Source organism: Elephantulus edwardii, unplaced genomic scaffold (genome assembly GCF_000299155.1).
Source record: "Elephantulus edwardii isolate Elephantulus edwardi_28Jun2011 unplaced genomic scaffold, EleEdw1.0 scaffold00090, whole genome shotgun sequence".
Classification (NCBI taxonomy): domain Eukaryota; kingdom Metazoa; phylum Chordata; class Mammalia; order Macroscelidea; family Macroscelididae; genus Elephantulus; species Elephantulus edwardii.
This window is the reverse complement of record NW_006399840.1, coordinates 1,682,582-1,709,240: the sequence shown is the minus strand read 5'-3', so window position 1 is coordinate 1,709,240 and position 26,659 is coordinate 1,682,582. Positions and strand designations below refer to the sequence as shown.

Below are 26,659 nucleotides of genomic sequence, written 5' to 3'. Positions count from 1 at the left end.
AAAGAACAAGCAGATAGGTCTAGGAAAGGGTGCCGCCAGAGAGCTCCTTGGAGTCAAGGATGGCGAAGCTTCATCTCATACTCTGGACATGTTGCTGGGAGAGGCTGTTTCTTAAAAGGAATGTCATGCTTAGAAAGGTGGAGGGTCAGTGAAAGAGAAGACCTGCAATGAAATGGATTGACATGGTGACTGCGGCAATGGGATCAAATGCGTTAGAGGTGATGAGAATGGCACAGGATAGGACAGGATTCATGTCTGTTGTTTATAGGGTGGCTGAGGCGTACTGGACTCAGCGGCATCAGAAACAGCAGCAGCGTGCAGGAGATGGGTTCATACCCAGTCGGTGCACCTCTTGCCCACCCGTGTGTCTCACCTGGACACTGTACAGGTTTCAGCAGAGCATCTGGACCAAGATGGACTAGGAAGAAGGGCCTAATGGTCAACTTCTGAGAGTTAGTCAGTGAAAACTCTCTGGACCAGAATGGTCTGATCTGCAACTGATCGTGGGGGTTGGGGGCAGGGGCTGCCATGACTTAGGGCTCCTCAATGGCAACTGACGACTCGGACTCCGAGAGGAGACAGACAGCAGCTCACTCTCAGAGCGGGGAGGGGGGCTCCCCTTTCGGTGGCTTCTCCCGACTGTGGGGATGGTGAGAAAGGCAGACCTCCTCAGAGGTTGTATAAATATTTACTGAGCAGTAACACAGCTGGAGCAGGACCCCTTCCTCCAGCTGGCTCATTTGCCACAGCAGAGAAATCTCAGCTGGAGAGAAGGCCAAGCTTTGAAACGCTCCACTGTGAAGCCACCAAGTCCTCCTCAATCCCTGGTCACACGTCTCCCTCCTCCCCTCAGAACCAGAAATGACAAATAGTAGCGGCATTAAGTAGTAGGAACAACTTTTTCCAGCACTTGGGAAGTCTGGTTCTGTGAAGGGGCCTTGAGCAAATCTCTTGGCCTGCTCTAAACCTCAATTTCTTTCTTTGGGAAATGAAAAGAGTTGGATGAGCTTATCTCTGACTATGTGAATTGAGTGTTTTCTGGGCTACCTGGTGTCTTCTATGGGAAGGGCTGCAGGACAGTGAGGAAAGATAGAGAGGTGTCACTGTATCCATGGAGAAGAGATGCTTGCGTACACAAGGGGTTTTTGAAAACACAGGCACTTTTGCGAGTTACTCATCAGTCCATTGGAGATCTAATAGTGGATGATACCTGATTCGGCACTTACATCATTATAGCGTCCAGTTCTGCGGCTTTGCTCCCTTTCTGGGTTTAATGTTCTGTGACATGTATGCTAACAACTGCTTCACCTTCAGTCACTGGGGTAGGACCACATGTGATCAAAGGACTTTGGAACCTTTAGCTACACCCTCGTGAGGAACAGTTTTCATAGGATGCAGTGGGCTGGTTGAGAGATCCAGGAATGGTTTTTCTTTTTAATGTTTGGTTGGTAATGAAATATGTTTACAACAAAACATTTGTCATTTCGGTTATTTTTACATGTACAACTTGGTGACATTAATTACATCCTCCACTTTATACAACCTACATCATTACCTATTTCCACGGTTTTTGCCAGCCTCAACTGAAACTCATTGCTCCTTAAGCAATAGCTTCTGGTCGTAGCTTTGTGCATGTTGAAATTAAAGATGTAGTCAGATAGTTCTCCATCCATGTAAAAGATCCTGCAGCAATGTGGAAAGGGTTCATTCACCTGCCAGGTTTCTCCTCCCTCACTTCTCCACAATCCTGCTGTGACTCTTTCTTGCTCTTGCCCTGTTTTAGTGTAGTCTAGGCTCTGCCTTCTGCTTTGACCCTACTAAGTTGCTGTCATTCCATCTTGGCCAGAGCATGGAGGGGTCTCCAGACTCTGCTATTTGACTCATGGCTGAGATGGACTAGCCAAGATCTCGTGCAGGGCCAAATTCTTTTCCATCTATGGCATTAAACAGACTGAAGAGCAATGACGTCAGGCTGGAGACTAAGGTGCACCTGATCTAGGCTATAGTCTTTGAAATTGTGTACTATGCATCAGAGAGTTGGACAGTGACTAGGGATGATAGAAAGAGAATTGAGGCCTTTGAGCTATGGAGCTGGAGAAGAGTGCTGAATATACCATGGACTGCTAGGAAAAAAAACAGGTTTGTCCTGGAGAGGGTAAAGGCGTAATACTCCTTGGAGTCAAGCATTCTGAAGCTCTGTCTGACATACTCTGGGCATGTTGCAAGGAGAGACTGGTCCTTGGAGAGGGACATCATGTTTGGGAGAGTGGAGTGACAGTGCAGGAGAGGAAGACCCTCGATGAGATGGATCGATTCAGCAATTGGGGTTGTGGGAGTGAGCATGTCGGAGACAGTGAGGTTGGCACAGGACAGAGCAGGGTTAGGGCTCTTGTACATAGAGTCACTGTGAGTCACAAGCGACTTGATGGCACATAACAACACTTGTTGGGGAAAAGGAGAATGGACAGTAGGTCAAGGGAGAGAGTGGCTAAGACTTACCCTGGGACTATAATCTTCCTGCACATCTATCTCATTTCTGAGACTAAGCAGAAATAAATGAGCTCTGTGGTCAGGCCCCATTCAAGTTTGAGTGTCAGCTGAAATCACCAGGCAGGTGACACTGGAACTCACACCACACGGAACCCCTTGGCAAGTCTTGTTCTTCTTTATTTCCCCATTTTAACGAACACCGTCAATCTCTAAGATGACTCCCCGGGAGACAGCAAAAATTTCTCACAAATGGGCATGGGGGCGTCTGGTGGAAACAGAACGCTGGTCGAGAGCACCGTGGGTATGAGGGATGGGGTCTCCAGAGACCCTTCTGAGTGAGTGGACAGAAGGAGGGAGAAGGAATCACCCTTCATTGGGATTTGCCTGAGGGAGCATATGTATATTTCTGTAGTTTAGGCTCCGCCCTCTGCTTTGAACATTTTCTGGCCTTTCTAGGCTTCAGTTTTCCTCTTGCAAATAGCTACTGAGAAGGCATTGGCTTGGGAGGCAGATGAGATCATGGCTCCCAAGGATGCTTTGAAGAGACTCACAGAGGAGGCCTATCCGAGATACACAGGCCTTTCTCCTCTCTCCCCCTTTGGCAGGGTTTTCTTTCTGGAAACATGCCTGCCTTCTAGCAGGTGCCATCCCCCACCACCATGTGTGCCTCTGCTGTCCCCACGCCTTGTGTCCCTGGCTACTGCCATGTAGCTTAAGACCCAGAAAGATGATTTTAGAGTCACCCCACGCACACCATACCCCCTGCATTGAAAACTGGGCCTCCATATCCCACACACATGCCTGCACACACACTCACTCATGCCCTACCACACCCCCATGATGGGCAAGGTCAAGGCCTCTTCAAGTGCAGGAGCTGGGCTTGCTGACAGGGGAGGCAGTGTTTTCCTATTTGCACAAATGCTCTGAGACAGCCTTCTTTCATTGTTGCTGTCCAATTACCCAAAGTGCCTTGACCTGTTGGTTGGAAATAGCAGGTGCTAATTTGCATGCTGTCCTTTCTGGCGCTCTAGCCTTCAGGACCCTGCTCTTTTCCCTGTAAGAAAACCCACTCTTGCCTTAACCAAGCAGGAAGGCAGGCACTGCAACTCACACCTTCCTCACCAGGAAGGAAAAGGGGGGAACCTCAAATTTTGGCAGCTCAGGAGCAATCCTGAGGAGTGGGGGCTTTAGAGATTCTGTATCCCTAATCCTCCACCTGAGGGCTCTGGAAGCTGAGAACCCCTCCCCTGGGCAGAGCTGCGGACTGACATTCACTCTCATTTTGATGATGATTATTATTTATCTTTCATTGTGGTGGTGGTAGTGTTAGGAGTTTTCACGTTTGAACCAACTCATAGCTGACCCTTCACGTTTTCAGAGCCTGTAAATCGTATGAGAAGAGTGTCCATCTTTCTTCTACAGATCAGCAGATGGATTTGAACTGAGTTCTTAAGGTTGGCAGCCCATCTCCTTACCACTAGGCTACCAGAACATCTGAGTCTTTCATTACTTTGTATTTATTCTTTTTAAAAAAAATATTTTACTGGTTTTCATATAATAATTCCTTTACATTCTGTGTTTCATATACATTGTGTTTTATAGGCTTTCATTCACATTGTGTTTTATACTGTCATTCATATACATTCTATTTTACTTTTTTAATTGATTTGCTTGCAAAGTTTTTATACGTTGTATTTCACACTATTCTCCATTCACATTATATTTCATATAATCATTCTCCTACATTATGTTTTATATATGTTTATTCTTATATTTTATGGTTATTATTTCTTAGTTGTCTGGTGCTACTGTGACAGAAATATGATGGGTAGGTGGCTTTAACAAACAGAAATGTGGCTTCTCAGAGGACAGCAGAGGTCCGGATCCAGGGCAGTGGATTTTCTGGGCCAGGTCCTGTCCCAGCCTCTGTCTGGTCCTCAGTCCCCGGATGATCATCCTGTGACCAGTTCCCTGGCCACCCCTTCTGTGCTTTCTGGGTTCTGTGCCTAATCTGCCTCAAAAGTGATTATTATCTTCACCCAAATCACAACAAAAAGTGAGAAAGAAAGTAAAGGTGATTGTCTTAAAACGTATCCTACAATGATAAAGCCCCTTTTAAGATAGAAAAGCTGATTCTAGGATGGGATTATAGGCTCGGGTATTTTTTTTAAAAAAAAACAACAGAAAACATTGCCAGGGAGTCGCCTCGGACTCCTTGCAGCCCTGAGGGACAGAGTGGAAGTGCTCTGTATGGTTTCCTAGGCAGGGAATTGTTAGACAAGCGGACTGTCTTGAGGCTGCTGGTAGGTGGAAACCACTGACCTTTCAGTGGGAAACTGAATGCTTTGACCACTGCTTCACTAGGGCTCTTGACGGGTATACATCACTGCCTTCAAATGTACTCCAACTCATGGCAACCCTCTATCTGGTTTCCAAGACTGTAAATCATTTTTTGGAGTGAGGGCTCTCATAAGTACTGTTTTATTAGGTCGCTTTGTGTGACACACATGTATTTCTCTGTGTGTGTGTATACACACACACATACATACATATATAAAATGATGTTGTTGTGTGCTGTTAAGTCACTTGTGACTCATAGAAACCCTGTATACAACAGCTCTGAATCCCGCTCCATCCTGAGCCAATTTCACTGTCTCTGACACACTGTTATCCTAGTCATGATATCAATCCATGTCATTCAGGATCTCGGGGTCTTCCTCTCCTGCACTGTCCCTCCACCCTTCCAAGCATGACGTCCCTCTCCAAGAACTGGTCCTTCGTTGCAATATGTCCAAAGTATACGATTTTTTTTTCTCATTCCATTGTTCTCTACCCCTCACCTCTCCCCAAGACTGTACATCTTTGTAGAAGTAAATTGCCTTACTTTCTCCTTTTGAGCAAGCTGGTGCATTTGAACCAATGGCTTTTTGGATTGCTCCCCAGCATACTAACACACTATACACTGTCAGAGCTCTTTACAGGCGTGTTGTTGTTGGGTGACACGTTGACTACAATTCATAGAGACTCTATGAACAGATCTGAGCCCTGCCCTGCCGCGCGCCATCCTCACCGTCTTTGATGTGCTCAGATCTGTGGTTACACTCACTGTGTCAGTCCATTGTGTGGAGGGCCGTCTTCCTCCCGTTCTCTGACCCTCCACCTTTCCCAGCACGATGTCTTTCCCAAGGACTGGCCTCTCCTGAAAACATGCTCAAAGTATGTGAGACAGAGTTTCACCATCCTTGCCTCTAACACCCTGGTTGCACTACAGCTATAGTGGTTAAGATTGACAACACATTCAGAGGATAAAAATAAAAGAATAGTTCTTACTGTCTCTGGGGTGTATGATAAGGGGAGAAGAAAGCCACCAAGAGGGCCCAGGGGACCCCAGTCTGTACAAGTGAACCCTTTCATGTGCCCTGCTCCTTCCAGGCCTCAGATCACTCACCTTCAGTTTCTGTTCCAAATGTCACAAAGGAGGAAACCTATTGAAAACCCAACAGTTAAATCTGGACAGAAACACCCACTGCTGGCACAAGTAGATTACCCAGTAAACGAGCTAGCACAGGCTTATTTGTGCTTTCGTAATAATCATTTCCCACCACAGGCTAACTTACTAGGTACTCTGTCGCTGTCAGGGAGTGTAAATTTGAAAAGAAGCCTTGATTCTGTAGGAAGGCACTCTAAGTTTGGAAGAGATACAGACATCAGACATACCTCACAGTGGAATCTTTTCATGGAGTTGATGGAATCTTTGATGGCTTGATGGAGAGAAAAAAAGCTTGTGAGGTTATTCAGTTATTGTTGTGTACCATCGAGTCAGGACATCGTCTGGTGGGTTTTCAAGGGCAGTTAATATCACAGGAGGAGATTCCCTATTCTTCTCCCTCAGAGCAGCTGGTGGACTCGAACCTCCTGCCTTCAGAATTGCAGAGCAGCTTCTTGCCACTAGGCCACCAGGGCTCTTTACAGGTTAATAAATAAGCATGTGAGAGCCTGTGCTTCCCTTGCTTATTGGGTAATCTGACACTGTCTGCTGGTGACGTTCCTCTGGCTGTGAAAGTCATTTCACTCAGGATTCCTTGCTGGTTGAGGCTAAAGAGAATTCCTTATAGTGTGTAAGCTGTTCCCCAGATGACCCAGGGCAGCTCCCACAAAGTCACACCTGCAGACCCACCCCGAAGAACAGACTGTGTGAACCCTCATTTAAGGCAGTAGAGACAGTGGGAGGCCCAGGGACATTATCAGGCCAGGAAAGCCAGCATGGGACTTGGTCTAGCAATATACCACCCAGGCCTGGGGTGGAGAAAATGCTAAGAGAACCTCCCTTCTTGCTCTTTCCCCACAAAACTCGTCTGCTTGCGACTTGTTGTTGCCCTTCTCTTAAGTCTTATCACCCACACCGCTCAGACTGAGGCATGGCTAATGTAGGGCCGGCATGACATGTGCCCCGGGCACCACTTGAAGGAGGGCACCATCCCAGAAATGTCTGTTAACCATCAAGTTTTCATCACTACCTGTAAGAGATTCTCCAGCGAGTTAAAGTGAAGGCTTCCTATTTGAGAGCTTCCATGGGTCAGGGAAGACCTAGCGATCTTGCTGTGCTGCGTGTGAATGAGGAGACACTGATAAAATGATGTAGAGCTTGTCATAGCCAGTTTTCCTCAGCCACAGCAGGGAATGCCTGCAGCAGTCATTTTCTTGTGGTGTCATAATGTGGTAAGTAAAAGATTAATGAGCTTGGTTTGTACTTTTGAGCTGTTATCATGGGAAAGATATCTGAAAGATGAGTGTGAGATGTTTGGATAGGATACGAATGCAGTGCTTGGCATATAGGCGGGTGCACAAACTCCAAGTCATTGCCAACAAGTCAGAACCAGCTCATGGCTGACTCTTCATTGCATTTCCTCGGCTGGAAATTGTACTGGAGATTGCCCATCCTCCTCCCTGAGAATGGCTCATGGATTCAGAACCCCCAAGAGAGCTCAGCTCAGCCTTTGAGATGGTAGCACAGCTCCTTACAGTCTACACCACCAGAGCTCCCTTCAGCGAACTCAACTCAACTCATAGCTCTCAAGTTGAAACTGACTCATAGCTGACTTTTTAGTGGGCTTTTGAGGCTTTAAATCCCTTAGGAGGAACCTCTCTCATGGAGCCACTGGTGGAGTCAATGGCCTGAGAGGCGCCACTTTGGATTAGCGAGCAGTGCAGCTTGCTGGGGATTCTCTCCCCAGAGCTCCTAATGTAGGGGGACCCTGTTTTCCTTAGGCACACCTCTCTGCTCCTAACAGAGAAGGAGTAAAAATCTGCCTCACATGCTTTGGAGTAACCCCTTTGATTTCAGAGCGTGAGGAGCAGAGGTGAGGGTAGCTCGCCAGACTCAATCAAACTCACTGCCGTTGAGTTGAAACCAACTCAGAGCTGAGCCTCCAGTGAGATTACAGAGGAGTCTTTTTTTCACAAGGCAGATTCAAACCACCACCTTTGGGTTACCTGCTAGACCAGCAGGACTCCTTAGCTCTTAGAGGCAAGGATAGTTAAATTAAGGGAAGGCCCAGAGGGGCAAGGAGCTCAGTGGGAAAGTCCTGCAGCTGTACCTCACTGTTGTATTTTTTTTCCTTCTAATTTTTGTTTTATACTGGTTCATTTACAACATTCATATACAGTCTTTCTCACTCCAGATCTTTCCCATTTCCTTCACCACCACCCTCCACCCATCAAATTATGTGACCCTCTGATTAACACCTCTTCCATGCCTGCCCCTCACACTTGGTCTATAATAATGGTCTTATACAGTATTTGTCCTTGTGGGACTGAGTTAGGTCACTCAGCATAATATTCTCTAGTCCCTCTCAAGTTAGGTAATAATTTACAAAGTCATTGCTTCTGTGTGCTGCGTAGTATTTCATCGTGTGAATGTACCACAGTTTCTCAATCCATTTGATTGTGGTTGGACATTTGGGATGTTTCCATGTTCTTGCGATGGTGAATAATGCTATGAACACTGGTGTGCAAGTCTCCATTTGAGCCTCAGGTCTCCTCACTGTATTTCTTACCCAACACTAAAACCTCTCTGTCCAGGGATTCTTTTCTTCCTGGTCGGTCAAGTTACCATGTTTCTTGAAGTAAGCACCGACTCTTGCTTGATCTGTTTCTGCTTTCCTCTCCTCCCATCCCCATCCCATGTCTCTCTAATTTGAGTTCTCCCAAATGCTGGAGAGATGCCAGGCCCCACACCCTGATGTTGCCAGGAGATCCTCTGTCCTCCTCTCCTCCCTAAACAGAATGGTTCTCAAGCCAATTTCTGGTGACTCTCACCCTTAGCCTGACTTTCATCCCTGCCACACCCCCCACAGGTCTTGTATTAGGTGGTGTGCTGATCCGAGGCTATAATTTTGACTCATTTCTGGAAGGGATCAGGAGGAGGCTGGAAGGAAGCCTTTTATGGGGAGAGCTCAGTCCAGGCCCGGTACCCCATGCCCACCAGAGCACATCTGTTCCTAGCCCAGGAGACCTGGAAACACCTCACCGCTCACACCCCCTTCTGCAAGTGTAGCCTGTGCAAAAGCGTGCATGGGTTAACAGTTGGCATCCCAGGGGTTAACTCAGGAGCAACCCAGGTGGAAGTCAGGCCACCAGCCCTTCTCTGCACCTTCTGGCCACTGAGGCCACCAGAACCAGAGAGGCTGCGGTAGCTCTTTGTCTACCTGCTCTGGGCGTTAAAGAGCCCGCTCCCTGCCTGCATCGCTGGGCTCGGGACAGAAGTCAGAGATGGGGAAAATGGGGCTCTGTCACTTTAAGTACAGCTGGAGCCGTTAAGTACGAGCCTGGGTGGTGGAGAGAAAAGGGAGTGCTGGGCCGGCGAGGGCTTGGTTTCTGGCCCTCCGTGTCACTGCTGGTCTATACCTTTTCGGGTGTCCACTGAGTGGCGAGTGAAGGTGGTCCGGGGGTGGCCCTGGGTGCCCACCTGGTGAATGGCCATCTGAGTTGGGAGGGAAGATGCTTCATCTGCCCCTGCCCAGGGCAGGAAGGATCGTGAATTTCCCCCGCAGGTAAGCGCTCCTGGTCCCCAAGCCGGACTGCAGCACTGCCCTGGGTTGTAGCGCTTGCCTGGTCCAGCCCCATCCTCTGCAGCTGCAGCCTCTGCAGCCGTGGGTGTGGGGTCTGCAAGGAGGAGGGTCTTGGCCTGCCAGCCTTTTCTGACAGAGGAAGGAGTGCCTGCCATGCCAGAGCCTTCTCACTCCTGAGCCTTGTGCCTGTAGATATGTGAGGTTGGAGGAGGTATCTGCAGGGCTCTGGAGAAAGAGGTGGAAGGAGCACGAACTCCCCTGGGATCAGGACAAAGCTGAGACAATAGCGTAACTTGATTGAACTTCAATGGTTGCTGCCGCAGGCACATGTGGAGCTGGAGCTGTTGGGAACTGGGGCTGGGGGCCGAGGTCTCGGGGCGGGGGGGGGGAGCAGGACGGGGGTCCTGCAGTCCCAGGGGGGCTCAGTGTTGGTGATCCCTAACAGGAAACTCCAAGCATTATCCTGGGGTAAAAGGAGATGGTGAGAGGTGGGGAAGGGCTTGAAAGTGTGACCCCAAGGTTGGTAGGATCCTTTGAAGGGAAGTGAAACATGAGACTGTTCTGAGAAGGGCTAAGAACTGGGGAGCCCAGGTGATTTGGGCAGGAGCACTCCCTCCGCCCCCCAGCAGATCCTTCTTCTAGGTGAAGGTGGTAGAGTGAGATTCCTTCCTAAAGAGGAAGTGATGTGACCCCAGGCAGCCCTGGAACTCTTGCAGCTGCCCTGGAAACTGCATTTCTGAGAGAGGATTAGGGAATTCCTCTTCTCAAGCAACTGGATTTTTTTCTGGATTTTTCCTGAGAGCTTCCCCCTCTGCACCTCCCATTCTAAAATACATACCCCACCCCCTCGGCCTCCTGGCTGGTTGGGAGGGCTCTCAGGTTGGGGTGTTGGGTAGGAGACAGGATGCCTGATGCTGTGGCCACTTCGCACCTCCCAGCCCGCTCTGCCTCAGAGCCCAGACTTGTTCCCTGTAACATGCTCCTGTTTCCCCGTCTTTCCTCAAGTTGATTGGAGGGGCCCGAGCTCTCTCCTGGGGCTTGATTGGAACTCTGCACACAAAGCCCTGGATTAGAACAGGAGATTGGGCAAACCTGGGGAGGGAGAAGCCTCTTCCACTTCAGTTCTTCCCAGGAAGCCTTCCTCTGCAGGATGGTAGGCACCAGGAGACCCTTTTAAGAGTCTTGCCCCTCCACCATTAGCACAGCCTGTAGACTCCTGTAGCCTCTCTGGTATGTGACTTGGGCTCTTGGTAAGGTGCTTGTTAGGGTGTCGGAAGAGAACCTGATTATGCACGGAGAAGAGAGCCATTTAAGAACTCTGGGCATACCCACTTGTGAGGTCCTGCAAAAAGTAGAAAGAAGGGGCTGTTCAAACCTCCTCCCCTACCGTGCCCCCCCCCCCCCCCCAATCTAGAAACTGCTCCAGATCTGCACGGGGTGTGTCTAATGAAAGTTGTAATTGCTGTCAAACCGAGACTGCATTGACTCTACTCTCTCCATTGCCTCTCTCACCTCCTGGAAGGTCAAAAAACCCCTCAAAATGACTCCAGTGCCCTTCTGCTGCGTCCACCACCCCTTCTTCTCTGCACAACAGCCTTTTATAAGGCACCCTATATTTCTTTGGAATTGGTATCCTCCCTCCCTGCCCCCCTTCCTGCACCCTGTTCTTCCCCAAGGGATCCTGCCTCTGTAGTGAGCTCAGATCCCTACCCTGGGTCACAGCTGTTGAGGACCCACCTAGCTCCTTACCAGAAACTGACTTCTGGGCAGGTGTGCCAGGGCGGGGACGTGTCTATCTGCTGTAGCCCCGGGAAAGGAACAGGTCACCCAGCCTGCTCCCTGCTGGGGTGGGGCTGGGTTGGGCCTGTGGTTTCATTCCCATCCAAGCCCAGGACTTTCAGACCAGTTGTCAGTAGGCAAAGAAGGAGGGGATGTTGTAAAGTGGAGGTCAGCGTTTGAACTGCCAGAATTCAGATATAAATTTTAACTAGCCTGGCTCCAATTCATGGAGGGGTAGCTTAGCCCAACTTCTTGCTCTGGGGACAGCTCAAAACCTTCCCTGTAAATGATGTCTGGCTAGGGCCTGCAGGGATCAAAGAGATGCAGCCTCGGATTCCCCTTAAAACTCCCAAGGAGGATATGAGGGCATTAGGGGAATGACTTAATTGCCCCTCCGATATCTCCATTGGCCAACTTGTGATGAGTTGAGCTGTGATCATCTGGCTGTGAAGAAGATTCCTCTCATCCCCAGATGCCTGGGATTATAGCAGCTCCCATGGTAGCCTGCTGTGTGGGCACCATTCTTGCACGCCTCAAGTATTAGGATTTCCCTGTGGACTCTCCTCCTCCCTCTTTCAGAGTCTTCCAAGTTGGAAGCCTGGATTTTAGGCATCTCTACTATTCAGCACTCCTAGATCCCCTTCTGCAAAGGACTCTTAGCTTGGGCCCCGGGTGCAGTAAGGAATAGGACCCATCCACAGTGGCTGCCTCACTCAACTCAGAGACTCCCTGGGGCTGAGGGCCTTCGGAGCACCTTCTGTGAGAGGATAAACGTAGGGGACAGCTCACTGCTGCTTCCTGGAGAGGGTGTTAGGGGACAGGGCCTCTACACCATAAGCAAACACCACACTTACAGGCTTAACCTTTTCCCACAGCGCCCCCTACCCTCTGCTTGGAAAGCATGGTGGAGGAGGATGCTGGCCTTTGGTCCCATCACCCTTTCTCATTGTAACATGATGCCCTAAGAAACTAACTGTGCTCAATGGTTTATTAGTATTCTGTCTTCTAATTGCTACAAACATTGTATGGGGTATTATTTCAAACTTAGCCATAGGGAGGTTAAGTGTGAATACCCAAGGCCACAGCAGACAATGTCCTAAATCTGTCTGACCCTTAAACCTGGCTCTAAAGACTAAATCGTTCCCACACCTAAATCTGACTCTAAACCTGGTTCTAAAAACTAAATTGTTTTTAAAAGTAAAACTGGGAAGGAAAAAAAAAGGAAAGCTGTCTGACATTAAATCCAGCTCCTTAACGACTGTGCTGTCAGGAGATGATTCTCACTGATACCAGCCCAGACCTCGAGAATACTAAATGCCAGAGATGTAGAAGCTGAAGATGGTGGGTTCCTCAGCAAAGGTCTGGAGCTGTCAGCCTAGACCATTCACGAGAGCATAGTGGGAAGAGCATAGGCCGTGGAGTCAGTTGACTTGATTTGGAACTCAGGCTCCATTCCTAATTAGCTCTGTGACCTTTCAGAGGTTGCACAGTCTCTGACTTCAGTCTTCTCTGAAAAAAAGGGGGCTAATTGCCGACCTGCCCACCTCACTGAATTGAAGTGATGAGAATGCATAACAGAGAGCTTCAGATGTGTGAGATTTTGCTAGTGATATTAGGACCAGTTGAGGTGCCACAGGATTCTCTCCTGAGTTCTTAAGCTGGCATTTTCCCTTCGCATCCTTTCCTTCCGTTTTGCTCAGACCCTGATAAGAATGCTGATCATAATAGATTAAATGAGTTTCAGGCAGAGAACAACGTCTCCAGTTTTCACTTAAATTCCTGATTGCCCATCATCAGATTTCTTTCTATTCAGATTCTTTGTTAATTCAGAGGCTAGCAGATTCATTCATTCTATGTTTATACAAATTTACATAAAAATAGCCTGTGTTTAAGAGATTGCTCTCCTGGCCTAGTGATAAGGAGTTGCATGGCCCACACAAAGGCACACACTTTGAATCCAGGATCAGGAGCAAGCTAGGCAGTCTCATTTACAGCCTGTGCAATTTATAGCCTTCAAAAACCCATTGGAGGGTCAGCTGTGAGTTGGTTTCCTCTCAGTAGCACATAACAGCTAACAACAACAAAAAACAGCCCATTTTTTAAAAAAATGTGGTGCTGGAGAAGAGTGTTGAATGTACCATGGACTGCCAAGAAAACAAACAGATTCATCCTGGAGAGGGTTAAACCAGGCTGCTCCTTGGAAGCAAGGATTCTGAAGCTTCGTCTGACATACTTTGGTCATGTTGTAAGGAGGGACAGGTCCTTGGAGAGGAACATCATGCTTGGGAGGGTGGAGGGACAGCACAGGAGGGGAAGGCCCTCTATGAGGTGGATTGATTCAGTGACTGGGGTAATCAGGATGGGTGTGTCAGAGGCAGTGCAATTGGCATAGGATAGAGCAGGGTTTAGGGCTGTTGTACATATGGTCGCTATGAGTTGCAAACGACTTGATGGCACATAACAACAACAACAACATTAAACCTTTACTACATGCCAGCTTTGTGCTAGGCACAATACTGGAGAAACAGATGAACCTTGAGTAGCTGCCTGTTTGAACCTATTGTCATAAAGTTGATTACGACCCAGAATGACCCTATGGGAGAAAGAAGACCCGCTTGGGTTTCCAAGGCTGTAAATCTTTACAGAAGCAGACTGTCACATCTTTCTCCAGTGGAGTGACTGATGGATTTGAACTGTTAACCTTCTCTACAGAAGCTGAGGTCCTCTGCGGAGCTCACTGCTAATTACTCATTTCTTTAGCAAGCACCCTCCAGGTGCCAGGAACAGTGCTGCTTCTGGGTAACTAAGAGTGAAGTACTGGGGAGACAAGGCCCTCACCACCCCAGAGCTCCACAGGGGTTTCAGACAAAACAGAAAAGTGAATATCCACAAATATGTAAATCCATTATTTCAAATGAGAAATAGGAGAGAGAATAAAGCCAGAGGATAGAGTTTGGTGAAAGAGAGAATAAGGAAGCAAACAACTGAAATGCTAGGTCATATGTGCTGGAGACGAGCAGGAGGAAGCCAGACGTGGTGAGGGAAGAGGCGATGTTTGTTTTGGGCCTCAAAGAAAGACAAAAAAACTTCCAAATGATTATAAGTTTTGGGAAAAGGAGGAATTTTTTTCCACCTGAGAAGCTGTGTGTCATCTTCTGATTTCTGTGCCATCTCTGTGGCTGCTTCTGGCACCCAAACTACAAGTCCAGGAATCCGCTAGACACACACTGACATAAATGTTTCACTGTTTGGCACGGTTCCCATCTGGAAACCTTTGACACACCTGGCTGGCTTGCTCTGGATCTGATATCAGGGTCTGTGTCTTCGCAAGTTAATGGCCAAAACGACTCTGTCTTCGCCATTTAAGCACATTTTCTACTCTCCTGAAGCCTGTGAGGGAAGCTCTGGTGGTGTAGTCTGTAGGGCATCTCACTGCCACACCTGTCTTGCATTTCAGCTCCACCAGCGGCTCCTTGGAAAAAAAAATAGATCTTCTCCTCCTGAGCAATTTACAGGCTCGGAATGAATGAATGAATGAATGAATAAATAAATAAATATAATAATAATAATAATAATAATAATAATAATAATCCTGTGGAGGGTCTGCTAAAGAGGTGGTTCTGGCTTGATAGCAATGAATTTTTATGGGTGGAGAATGTAGAGGGTGGTGATTTGAGAATTCACCCTCAGCCTTCCTGGGGAATTTGCTGGCACTACTACATTCTTGGATGATGTTGAACATTTCAGCCTTAGGATGCCCCTATTCTGCCTTATCATACATCTCACTCTTCACCTGTGCTTATGTGCGCACACGTGGCTGATGTAACACATGGACTCACAGAGACTAGAGTAAGAGCATGAATTTATCATAAATATTTTCCTTTTTTGCTATAGATAACATTTGACTATGGATAGATTATTCAAAAGAGGAAGGCAGTGGGGTAAAGGAATAGGAAAGACGCGATGGGAACTTGAAGAGATAAGATAATAAAAGGCATAGATCAATGTTGGTGTTATGTGCCATCGAGTCGCCTGTGACCCGTAGCGACCCTATGTACAGCAGCTCTGAACCTCTTTTCCTGTCCTGAGCCAGTCTCACTAATTCCGACACACCAGCTCCTATTGCCCTGTCACTGTATCAATCCGTCTCATCCAGGGTCTTCCTCTCCTGCACTGTCCCTCCACCCTCCTAAGCATGATGTCCTTCTCCAAGAAATGTTCTCCCCTGGCTACATGCCCAAAGTATGTGAGCATGAGCTTCAGAAACAGCCTCCAAGGAGAGATTTGGTTTCACCCTCTCCAAGACAGACCTATTTGTTTTCTTGGTGGTACAATTAGAGAAAACAAGTATGTGAGTGATTGTATAAAACACAGTGTACATGAATGAAGAACAGTATGTATGAATTACTGTATGCAAATGAATTTTTTTTAAAAAAAGACAAAGAGAAATTGTGCATCTACTATTTGGTGGACACCAGTCTAGGTGCTTTGTATGTGGCCTTATTTCCTTCTGCCAGCTGCCTTGTTAACCTGATGGGGGTAGGATCAGTTTTACACTGTGAGTCTGTGTTCCAGAAAGGAACATGCTTGGCCTGAGTCACAGCAGAAATTAAAAGCCAGCCCTTCCCTTTCTAGACAAGTTGCAAGTCTTAAGTTTTTTCTACAAGATTGAAAACGTCTAGCCTCCAATTTTTTTGGAATGGTTATTTTCTCTTAAAAGTATCTGCTAATGGTGTGTTTCCCGAGAAACTGTCTTCCAATTTGTCTATTTATTTATCTATCTATGTATTTTTTTATTTATCTGTGGTTTCCCATATCTATTCATTACATGTTTGAAGTGCATTTCTTGGCTGAAAGTTTTGTCTAGTTATAAGTTTCTGGAGGCCAGCGACTCTTATTTAAGTGATGCATATATGGAATTGAATATAGTCTTATTTGGTGATCAGAAAAAGCTGTTTGAATCCTATTGTAAGAAAAAGCTAATTGAATCTTATTGTAAAAAACTACAGATTTTGACCTATCATATTTGTCCTATAACATGTACTTTTAAAGTGCTCCCTATTGGGTCAAATCATGTCTCTGGGATATAACAGGTAAACAAGAAGAGAAGAAATCCATTATCACCAACAAGTCTTTATTCATTGATTGCCATGTGCCAAGTATTGTGCAGATCACACAGAGGGAACAAAAGACAGCCTATTCCAATACACAGTATGGTATGATTAACTTATAAATGGAGTCTGACACCAGCAATAATTGTAGCTGGAAATTGGTGAGCAAGCAAGCCAGCAATATAAAGGGAGAATTAAGACCAGGTCAAGGGGCAACATACTAGTAGGGCAGTGAATGTGGCCGGGTCATAGAAAGTTCAGACACAGACTGTATAGGAATTTGGAGAGAATGTTCAGGAAGTAGAAGCCTTCCAGGTATGAAGGAAGAAGAAGAGCGGATTCCGGACTTGAGATGTGTCTTGAGAGAATTTGTGGGTCGGGGGTCCATCATACAGCACATCTCATTCTGTCTTCACTTGTCCCACTAGCTGTTCATTCTTGAAACTCCTCCAGGAGTTGTCCTGGGGGTGGTGGTGAGTGTGTGTGTGTGTGTGTGTGTGTGTGTGTGTGTGTGCGCGCGCGCGTGCACGAGTGCTTGTCTTTCTTGGGGTATATTCTCTCATGGATTATTTTAACATCTTCTGTTAGCTTTACAGACTGTCAGGTTTTGATCCTGGTGTTTTGCCAACTGTGTGATTTTAAAAAGAAATTCTTAACATGCTTTTAAAAAAAAAGTGATATTTCTAAGTGTGTTATATTATTGCTCCAGGCCCCTCAAGGAAAGCAAATATTTGGGTCTTACTCCTAGTTCTGAGAGATTTCTGGAATTTGAAGCCCCGAGACAGTGGCTTAAGACAACAGTGCCAGTGCTGCAGGTCACACTCCCTAGAACCTGGTTCTTTATTCTCTCTCCTGTTATTGTTGTCTGCCGGCAAGTCAGATCTGACCCAGCGCTGACCCTTCAGTGGGTTTTCAGAGACAGTAAATCCAATGGGAGGAGATTGCCCATCTTTCGCCCATGGAGCAACAGATGGATTTGAACCTTGTGCCTTAGGTTGGCAGTACAGCTCCTTACCAAAGAGTGCTTAAATGGTTCATCAGATCCCTAGATCTAAGAAACTAACTGTGCTCAATGGTTTATTCGTATTCTTTCTTCTAATTGCTACAAACATTGTATGGGGTATTATTTCAAACTTAGCCATAGGGAGTTTAAGTGTGAATACCCAAGGCCACAGTAGACACTTAATGTCCTAAATCTGTCTGACCCTTAAACCTGCCTCTAAAGACTAAATCGTTCCCACACCTAAATCTGACTCTAAACCTGGTTCTAAAGACTAAATTGTTCTTAAAAGTAAAGCTGTCTGACAAGAAATACAGTTCCTTAATGACTGTGCTGTCAGGAGACAGTTCTCAATGATACCAGTCCAAAACTCTAAATCCCTAGATAGGGGTGCCTTACTCTTGTTTGGAAAAAAATGCCCTAGTGAAATCCTTATTAACACTATGAATATGTCCATGTGCTAGAAATTTGTGGCATTTCTTCCTCTTTCATTCCATTCCCAATATTGTATATGCATTCAGTTCTCTTACTCTGTAGGTTTACTCTATCTAAGCATATAACTCATAATATAGAGTAAGCATTGTTATCTCTGCACCGTGAATTGTCCACCCAGGCTCCCATGCCTGCTGCCACTGAGAGCTTGTCCTCCTCAGGAAGCAGAGCTTCCAGGTCCACAGGAGCGGGTCGCCTAGCATTTGTGTTTTGAATTTTTAAACAACTTTGCATATGACTTCTAGGCTAGCATTGAACTGATTTGGGAGAGGACTCTGGGATAATCTTTTCCTAGAAAAGGGTGCCTTTGAATGGGAAGAGTTCATTTAAAAAACCCAGTTGCCATTGAGTCAACCCTGACTCCTAGTGACAGACACCATGTATGTATGTCAGCATAAAACTGTGCTCCGTGGGTTTTCAGTGGTTGGTTTTTTCAGAGAAGATTGCCAGGCCTTTTTTCTGAGGGCCTTATGGGTGGATGCCAACCTCCTGCCTTTTCGTGTGCAGCTGAACACATTAACTGTTTGCACCATCCAGGGACTCAGAAAAGGTCATCAGGTTCACTCTTCTCTGCACTTAATGTCTCAGTTTCTGAGTTCTGCTTTAACAAAAAAATATGTGGATGGCTTTTAAAGAATAAAAATGGGTTTTCTTACAGCTCAGGAGATTAGAAGTCTACATCCAGGGCACTGGGTCTTTCGGAAGTCTTTGCATGTCAGTTCTAAGGGAAGATAATGTTGCTTTCATCTTCTATCCTTGGGTTTCCTGATGATCTTCATATATTCATATAGTACGGAATCTGTCTTCCTCCATCTATACTTCTTTGCTTCTGTGCCTAGGCCACTCTTCGGTGTTTCAAACGTGGTTATCTTAAAACACACTCCACTAAATGGCCTCACTGGATTACATGGTGATGTTGCCATTAAATAAATACTGTCAAGTTGCCTGACTTACAGTGACCCTATTAACAATAGATGGGAACCTTGCCCCATCCTGCATTGTCCTCGTGATCTCTGACCTATTCGGACCCATTGTTACAATCTCTCTGGCAATCTGCCTTGTTGAGGGTCTTTTCCTTCTCTGACCTTCCACCTTTCCCAGCTTGAGATCTTTTTCCAAGGATGACTGGTATATAGATATAGAGATAGAGAGAGAGAGACAGACAGACAGACAGACAGACTTGTTTTGTTCTTTTGGCAGTCATGGGATATTCGGTACTCTTCTCCAACACCACAATTCAAAGTCATCAGTTCTTCTGTCATTTGTATTCACTATCCAACTTTCAAAAGCATAGAAAGCAGTTGAAAGTAATTTGACTTGGATCAAGCTCACCTTGGGCTTTAAACTGACATCATTGCGCTTCAGCACATAGAAAACTTTTCCCAAATGGGATTATATGTAAATGGGTATATGGGTAAAGAGTTACAACGTATATTACCTATATTTTTTTTAAAACAATTCAATGCATAACAGTTTCTGATGCCTTTTAGAAATACTATCAAATGAGCAATATGTTTATTTGTTAGTTTCCCTGCCTGTCCCATGAGTTGAAGGATTCTCTTCCCCCAGTCTAAAAATGTAATAGAAATACATGTGAAAAGCCTGCATTTCTTGATTGAAATTGCTAACATCCTCATATTTTTCTCTTCACATTTGCCATTATCTGTGAAACAGTTTTCTTTTCTGGAGTGTCCATATGGAAATCTCTGGCAAAGCTGTGGTCCCAGAGGATCAACATGTGTGGGGTGTTTAGGAAGGATGATGGAATCCCAGCTGCCACACTTCAGTTATCTCAGCAGGGAACCTAAGAGCCTCCACCACTCTCCAGGCCTGGCCTCAGAAGCCCTGGAGCGAGAGAGGCCAGTCACGTCCTGTGTCTGAGAAGCCAGCCCTCCTCCTGCAGGCGGGAGGAGATCATTGCTTACTCATGCACAAACCTGGTTGAGGCACTTCCCTCCTATCTGAGAAACGGATTCTGGGAATTTACACAGAGCTGTTCATTGTGAAAGCAGCTTTGATCCCCAGAGAGTCCGAAGCCCTGGAAAAAGATTTGCTGGGCCAGGAGACCTCTTCTGGAGGCTACCCAGGGGCACCCTCAAAAAGGGAGAGCTCTTTTAAGTTTGGTGTGGATTTCACCTGTCTGTTCTCCGTGTCGATCTCCTTCTTAAATTAACTCATGCTTTAGTTTAATGAAAAAATTACATCATTTTAAATCTATTTAAATCTGTTAGAATTCTGTCATGATCGTAATGATCACCATCATTATTACCACCAGAATTTCCACTTTAGAGATGCTGAAACTAATCCACGTCTCTTATAAAAGTGAAGGAAGACTAACTTGGAACAGTTCTGCCAGTAAAAATACTGCCCAAGGGAAAGAATTGCTATTTAAGTGACTCAAGCCTAAAGATTTGAAAGCAACCAGAATTTTCTTGCTCTAATCAGTCTCAATTTTCCATCCCTACCTCTGACCTCTACATTTAGAAAAATCAGATATGAAGGAAGGATGTATTGAAAAACGGCAAAGATCAGAAATGGAGCTGTAGTGTCTCTGTACTTTGAAAAGTTCATTCTTGCCTCCCTAGGGAGCTCTGGTGGCCTAGTGGTAAGGAGCTGCACTGCCAACCAAAGGTATGCGGTTCAAATCTACCAGCTGCTCTGCAGAAGAAAGATGTGGCAGACAGGTGACTTCCAGTCCACTTGGACTCAGAGCGACCCTGTGGACAACAGATTGTAACTTACCTGGTCCTGCACCAGCCTTACAGTCTCTGCTGAGCTTAAACCTGTTGTTGGGGTCACTGGGTCAGTTCATCTGTTTCAAGTTTTTCCCCTTTGCTGAGCTCCTGCTTTGAAAATCTTATGAGGTAGGTCACTTTTGAGAGGGAGTTGACGCCACAGCCACATGTCTGTATTTATTTCTTTTCTTTTTGCGGGGAGTGTATGAGTCAGTGTGAAGAGTTGAGTTGGTAAAGAAGTGTGTCAGAAGCCTGTGGGTTCTATCTAGGACAAAAAGGAACCAAGGTTCACTGGTGCCTTTCTCCATAATTTTGTATAACAAGAGACTTAATTGTGACAAAGCCTTCTCATTTATACAGTAAGTGACTAAGAATGTGTGGAAGGTCCTTCCTGCCAATCTTTAAAGGATGAATTAGTGATGGGCGGGGAAATAGCTGAGGTCAGACTGAGGGCGTCTGAGTGAGTGGGCAGGTGGGCCCTGAGGTCCCTTTCACCCAAAACAGCCCTACTTCTGAGAGGGAGCAGCTCTGGTGGCCTAGTGATAAGGAGTGCTGCCAGCCCAAAGGTGTGTTGTTGGGTGCCACGTATTTGGAACCGACCCAGAGCTGACCCTCCAGTGGGTTTTCAGAGCCTGTTAATCATATGAGAGGAGACCTATCTTTTCCCTCGGAGCAGTCAGTGGATATGAACTGCATGCCTTCAAGATTGCAATGCAGTTTCTTACCTCTAGGCCACCAGAGCTCCCTAATGCAAAGGTATGAGGTTCAAATCCACCAGTTGCTCCAAGGGAGAAAGATGGACAATCTCCTCCTGTGCAATTTACTGCCTCTAAAAACTTGCTGGAGGGTCAGCTATGAGTTGGATCCTACTCAACAGCATGTAACTACAGCTGTGTGTGTGTGTGTGTGTGTGTGTGTGTGTGTGTGTGTGTGTGTGTATATACTTTTTTTTTTAAATGCTAATTCTGACTCACAGTGATCACGTGTTACTGGTTAGAACAGCCTCGCAAGCTTTTCTTGTCTGTAATCTTCATGGAAACGAGCTGCTGGGCTTTTCTTGTGCCGTACTGCTGGGTGTGGGCCACCAACCCCTGGGCTAGTAGTTAAGTGCATGCTTTGCCACCGAAGACCTTTCTTTGATGAACGTACTTGCAGACTACCAGAGGAGACCTATGTTGAGACTGAGTTAGTTGCGCTCTCCCTGGGTGAACCAGAGGACATATGTTGATTGCCCAGAGCATATTTATATCTATTCATTTACAACTCCTTTGTAGTGAGAATTGCTGGATTTTCATTCCTGCTCAAACCTAACAGGGAGTGGATGCCCAGGGAGCTGTCGCCCCGAGAGGTGCCCCATTCGGACATTGCACTTTTAGATCTCACGAGACTGTGGAACTTTGGGACAGAGACCCCTGTTGGTCAAGGGAGGAGGCCTCCAGGCTGGGGACCCTTTTCCTAAACTTTGAAGTGAGAGTGCATCGAGGACAGAGGAAAGAAAGAGCAGAGTGTTTTTCATTCTTGTCTCTTGCCTGAAGGCATCTTCTCCAGAAACAAAACCAGTTTGATTTGATTAATTTGTCTTCTTTTCATTTCCGTTTTCCCCCTTTTTTTGATATCTTTAAGGATTATCCCAAAAGCCCCAGACAGGTCATAAAGCCTCAGAGAAGAGATTCCAACTCATCGTTGCCCAAGAAAAGCATGTTAATACCAAAAGTAATTTCCTAGCCAGTCATTTCCTGGTTCTCAAAATTGTTGGTTTTTTCCCTCCCCCTGGGATCTGTATCTCTAGATAAAAACTGTTCTCCCTTTCATCCTGGGGGAGGTGATGTGGCAGGAAAACTTAAGTAAAAAGATATTTCAGGAAGGCCGAGAAGAAGGTTCGAATCATGTTAAGTATGTGATTTTAATATTCAGCCAATTTTGAAGTACTCTTCAGGTGCTGAAGTGAGAGAGATAAAAGCCCCACTCAAGAAAAAGAAAATATTGAATCTGCCACTTTGCTCAATCCGTGACCCCAGGCAAGGCTTTCAGCCTCAGTCTCCCCATCTGAAGACCAGCAGAGGCCACTGGCAGTGAGAGGCTTCTGAAGGAGGGAAAGGAATGTTAACAGTGGAAAGTACATCAGTCAGGATTTGCAACAGAAATATGGCAATCCAATCTCATGGGGTGTTGAAAGCAATAACCGGTTACAAAAATGGTCAGGTATTTATATTTGCAAAGTACTTACAAATACTTCAATACTTAATTCTCTAAAAACTGGGCAGGATACCTGCCTTTCAAAAAAGGTTTAGAGAATCTGGCATTTGCACGTGAGGGTTTGAGAAGTTGAAATCTTTTTAGCTCCCTTTTGGGTTTTTTCCCCCTTCCATTCATGCTTCATCCTTAAGTAGGGAGAACGCCATGCCTGGGGCCATATAATTAATGAGTGGAGCTCCACCTTGCCTGAACACCTGCATGTAGTTTGTTTCTCTCGAATACAATTTTGGCTTCATCCACTTACTGGTTAAGAATTAAGATTCCTTTTTCTTTGCACTCTTTTTGTCTAAAGCTTTGTAATAGGTAAGAAAGATGCTTGCTTTCATGTGCTTGGAAAGCTCACCCGTAAAATGAAGGTCTTTCACAATGCATTAGCTGGGTTTTCTCTCCAGTGCTGACATCTGACCCCTGTGCACAATGTGGCATTCAGCTGTCCTGTTCTCTGAAGTGAAAACCTTCAGAGCCCTCCACAAAGACATCGGAGCCAAGAGTAAGCAGGGAACTGGTCCATGAACTAAATGACTTAAGATAAGAAGGCAGTTAATTTTGAGCTAAAGATAAAGGCAAAAGATCTGTGAAAAATTACAGCAGCCACCTTGGCCAGATCACAGGTTGGCCCCATGGTAGGAGGTGATGACGCAGCCTTCCTTAAGATTGGGACTAAAGAAACAAGTGAACTTTCTGTCAAGGGAATTTCTTAATGTCCCAATTCGACAAACCTGCCTGGTGTTCATTCACAGTGATGAGTGGAAGCAGAAACAGTCGTTGGGGGCGGAAGCTGTTTAGGAGGTGTCTGGAGGACCTCTTGGGAGCATTCCTTTGGAAATCCTTAATAAACACAGATAGCGGGCAAATGGGGGTGAAAGATCTCTGCATGTAGTTCTAAGGGTCTCAAGGACAAAAGAATTTATGGGTTGGTTGACAAGAGGGAAAAATTCACAAATAACACATGGCCCCAGTTACAGTCTTAGACAAAGTGCTGAGAAAGTAACAGCAGATCACAGCTTGCTTGCCTTCCCCCCACCCCCACCCCATTGCTCTCTAGAAACGTAAGGAAATATTCAGACTTAGGAACAATCTTTGGATGTACTAATTGCAAGGTTGGTTGAAGGGAGAGAGACAGAGTGGTGAGGTAGGGGAAAGTCATGGTTTAGTTTACGAGGGGGAAAAAAAAAGTCCTTTCCATGTACCGTGTTCAGAATGCTTGTCTGCCAGTTGTGCGAAAACATCCAGATTTCCGTGGCGTGAGGAAGCCGTTCTTTCACTCTGCGTCTACCTCACAGCGGTAACTTGCACATTTTTCCCCCATGAACTTTATTTTTGGAGACAGCTGTAATTGACATGTTGGGACCTATTATTAACTGCTTGTTTTATGCTGTTATTGGGAATCTTTACATTAGGAAAGAATGTATGACTTGGGTCTTTTGAGAAAGAGGGGAGCACAGTTCAAATTAAAGGTTATGAGTTATCTCAGATCTGTCTGGGATTGGAAAATGGCTCAGAAATTCACCCCACCTCCACCCTGACAAGCAGTGAGTCCATGACTGTCTTCCCAAGTGATGAGTATTTACATATCCCAGGAAAAGTAGTTGTTTCAGGGGACAATATGATGTAACTTGTATATTGTGTCTCTGGGAGTGAATTGTTGTGTGCCTTCGAGTGCATCCGACTCATGGCTGACCCCCTGCCAGGTTCTCAGAGGCACGTGAGGGGATTGCTCATCCTTCTCCCACCAAGCAACTGGTGGATTCAAACCACATACCCTTGGGTTGGTAGCACAGCTCCTTACCTACTGAGCCATCAGAGCTCCCTGGGATTCTCTGAGCATAAGGAAAAGGAGTGGTTAAAGCACTGGCTACTAAAGGAAAATTGGTAGTTCAAATCCACCAGCTGCTCCAAAGAGAAAGGTGTGCCAGTCTACTTTCCTGGAAATGACTGCCTTGGAAGCTTTAGGGGACAGCTCAGCTCTGTCCCATGTCAGGATCAACTTGATGGCAATGAGTTTTTTGGTATGTGTGTGTGTATATATATATGTGTGTATGTATAGATTTTTTTTTTAATTTGGCAGCACAAATACTGCATCCAACCTGTAGGACATAGAATATTTCACAAACAGAAAAAGCAGTAGTTGTCCTACATTAAATGTCAGCTTAGAAGTGGGTAATTGGACAAAGCACCCTGTTTAATTAAATTCTCTGGCCCGCATGTGACAGGAAAACTTGGTGGCCTAATGTTTCACTACTGTCTGGGATTAGAGAACTGTTAGGATTTGGTATAAAAATGTGAATAACTTTCAAATGTCCTTATTAGACAAAGGGTTGAGGGTGATGTTTTACCTCAGTAATGCTCCAGTGACTCCTACAGAATGACCGTGTGTAACTCAAATGCTCTGTGTTTTGCATCAACCAAGATAAGTGTTTCCCACAGAAGTGATAACGTTTCTGAATCTCAGAGCTCTCATCATGAGAAGTCAATTTCTCACACAACTTCCCAGCACATTCTGTTCCCATCTTGCTGTTTTTAAGCTGTTCAAGGCAAACCTTGCATAGGAGAGTTTTATAGAAACACATTAGAGGCTGTGTAGAGTCTTGTTTCTTTTTGGTGGATAAATATATGTAATTGCTGTTATTATATTAAACAGCTGGGCTAATAAGATCCTAATATGACTTCTCTGTCAAGAAGACAAAGATTCTCACCACTGGACCAATTGGCAGCATCAGGATGAATGGCAAAGAGATTGAGATTGTTCACAGCTTCAGTTTGCTCGGCTCCACGGTTGGCACCAGCAGTCAGGAAATCAAAAAACCTATTGCGATGGGAAAGTCTGCTGTTAGGGACCTCTCTAAAGTACTGAAGAGCAATGGTGTCTCCCTGGAGACTAAGGTGAGCCTTATACAGGCCATGGTCTTTGCAATCACTTGTTATGCATCAGAGAGTTGGACAATGACTAGGGAGGACAGAAGGAGAATTGATGCCTTTGAGCTGTGGTGCTGGAGAAGAGTATTGAATGTACCATGGACTGCCAAGAAAACAAACAGATTCATCGTAGAGAGGATTAAACCAGGCTGCTCCTTGGAGGCAAAGATTCTAGGGCTTCGTCTGACATACTTTGGGCATGTTGCAAGGAGGAACAGGTCCTTGGAGAGGGACATCATGCTTAGGAGGGTGGAGGGATGGCACAGGAGGGGAAGGCCCTCTATGAGATGGATTGATTCAGTGACTGGGATAATCGGGATGGGAGTGTCAGAGACAGTGCAATTGGCACATGATAGAGCAGGATTTAGGGCTGTTGTACATAGGGTCACTATGAGTCGCAAACGACTCGACAGCACATAACAACAACAACAACATCTACAGAAACCCAAACTGAAGCTGTTAAACCCTTTGCCAGAAGTGGCTATAGTGGCCAGTATGATAGCATTTATCCAAGGGATGAGAAGGTGGATGCAAACTTGGAAAGTTCAATGGAATAAGAAAATATTTTGAAGAAAATCCTTAACACGTTCTTGTTCTTCCATATAGTTTTCTTTCCTGACCCACACTCGGCTAGGATTCTCTTAACTATATCCGTTATAGAGAGAATATGTTACTGTGTCCCCTTGATAAATTCATTAAACACGAATTCACTGAGAGCTACTCACTGAGGGTCACATGGTGCTAGACCCTCCCACCCAACCTGCCTAAACCAGTTCTTCCTGTGCAGGAAGACACTCCGCCAGCATGTTC

The 26,659-nt window shown here is 45.8% G+C and overlaps 1 protein-coding gene across 2 annotated transcripts in view; it reads left to right on the top strand.

The window, feature by feature from the left end:
• The window catches only part of NAV1 (neuron navigator 1), a 213,390-nt gene that overhangs the window by 110,083 nt on the left and 76,648 nt on the right, over window positions 1–26,659 (top strand). The window contains exon 1 of one of the 2 annotated variants that reach the window (XM_006890546.1): window positions 9,295–9,542. The exons of the other annotated variant lie outside the window; for it this stretch is intronic. Coding sequence (XP_006890608.1) covers window positions 9,490–9,542 — 53 coding nt within the window. The 5' untranslated portion in view covers window positions 9,295–9,489. Of the gene's footprint in view, window positions 1–9,294; window positions 9,543–26,659 lie in introns of those variants that run through there. 2 annotated transcript variants of the gene reach the window in all.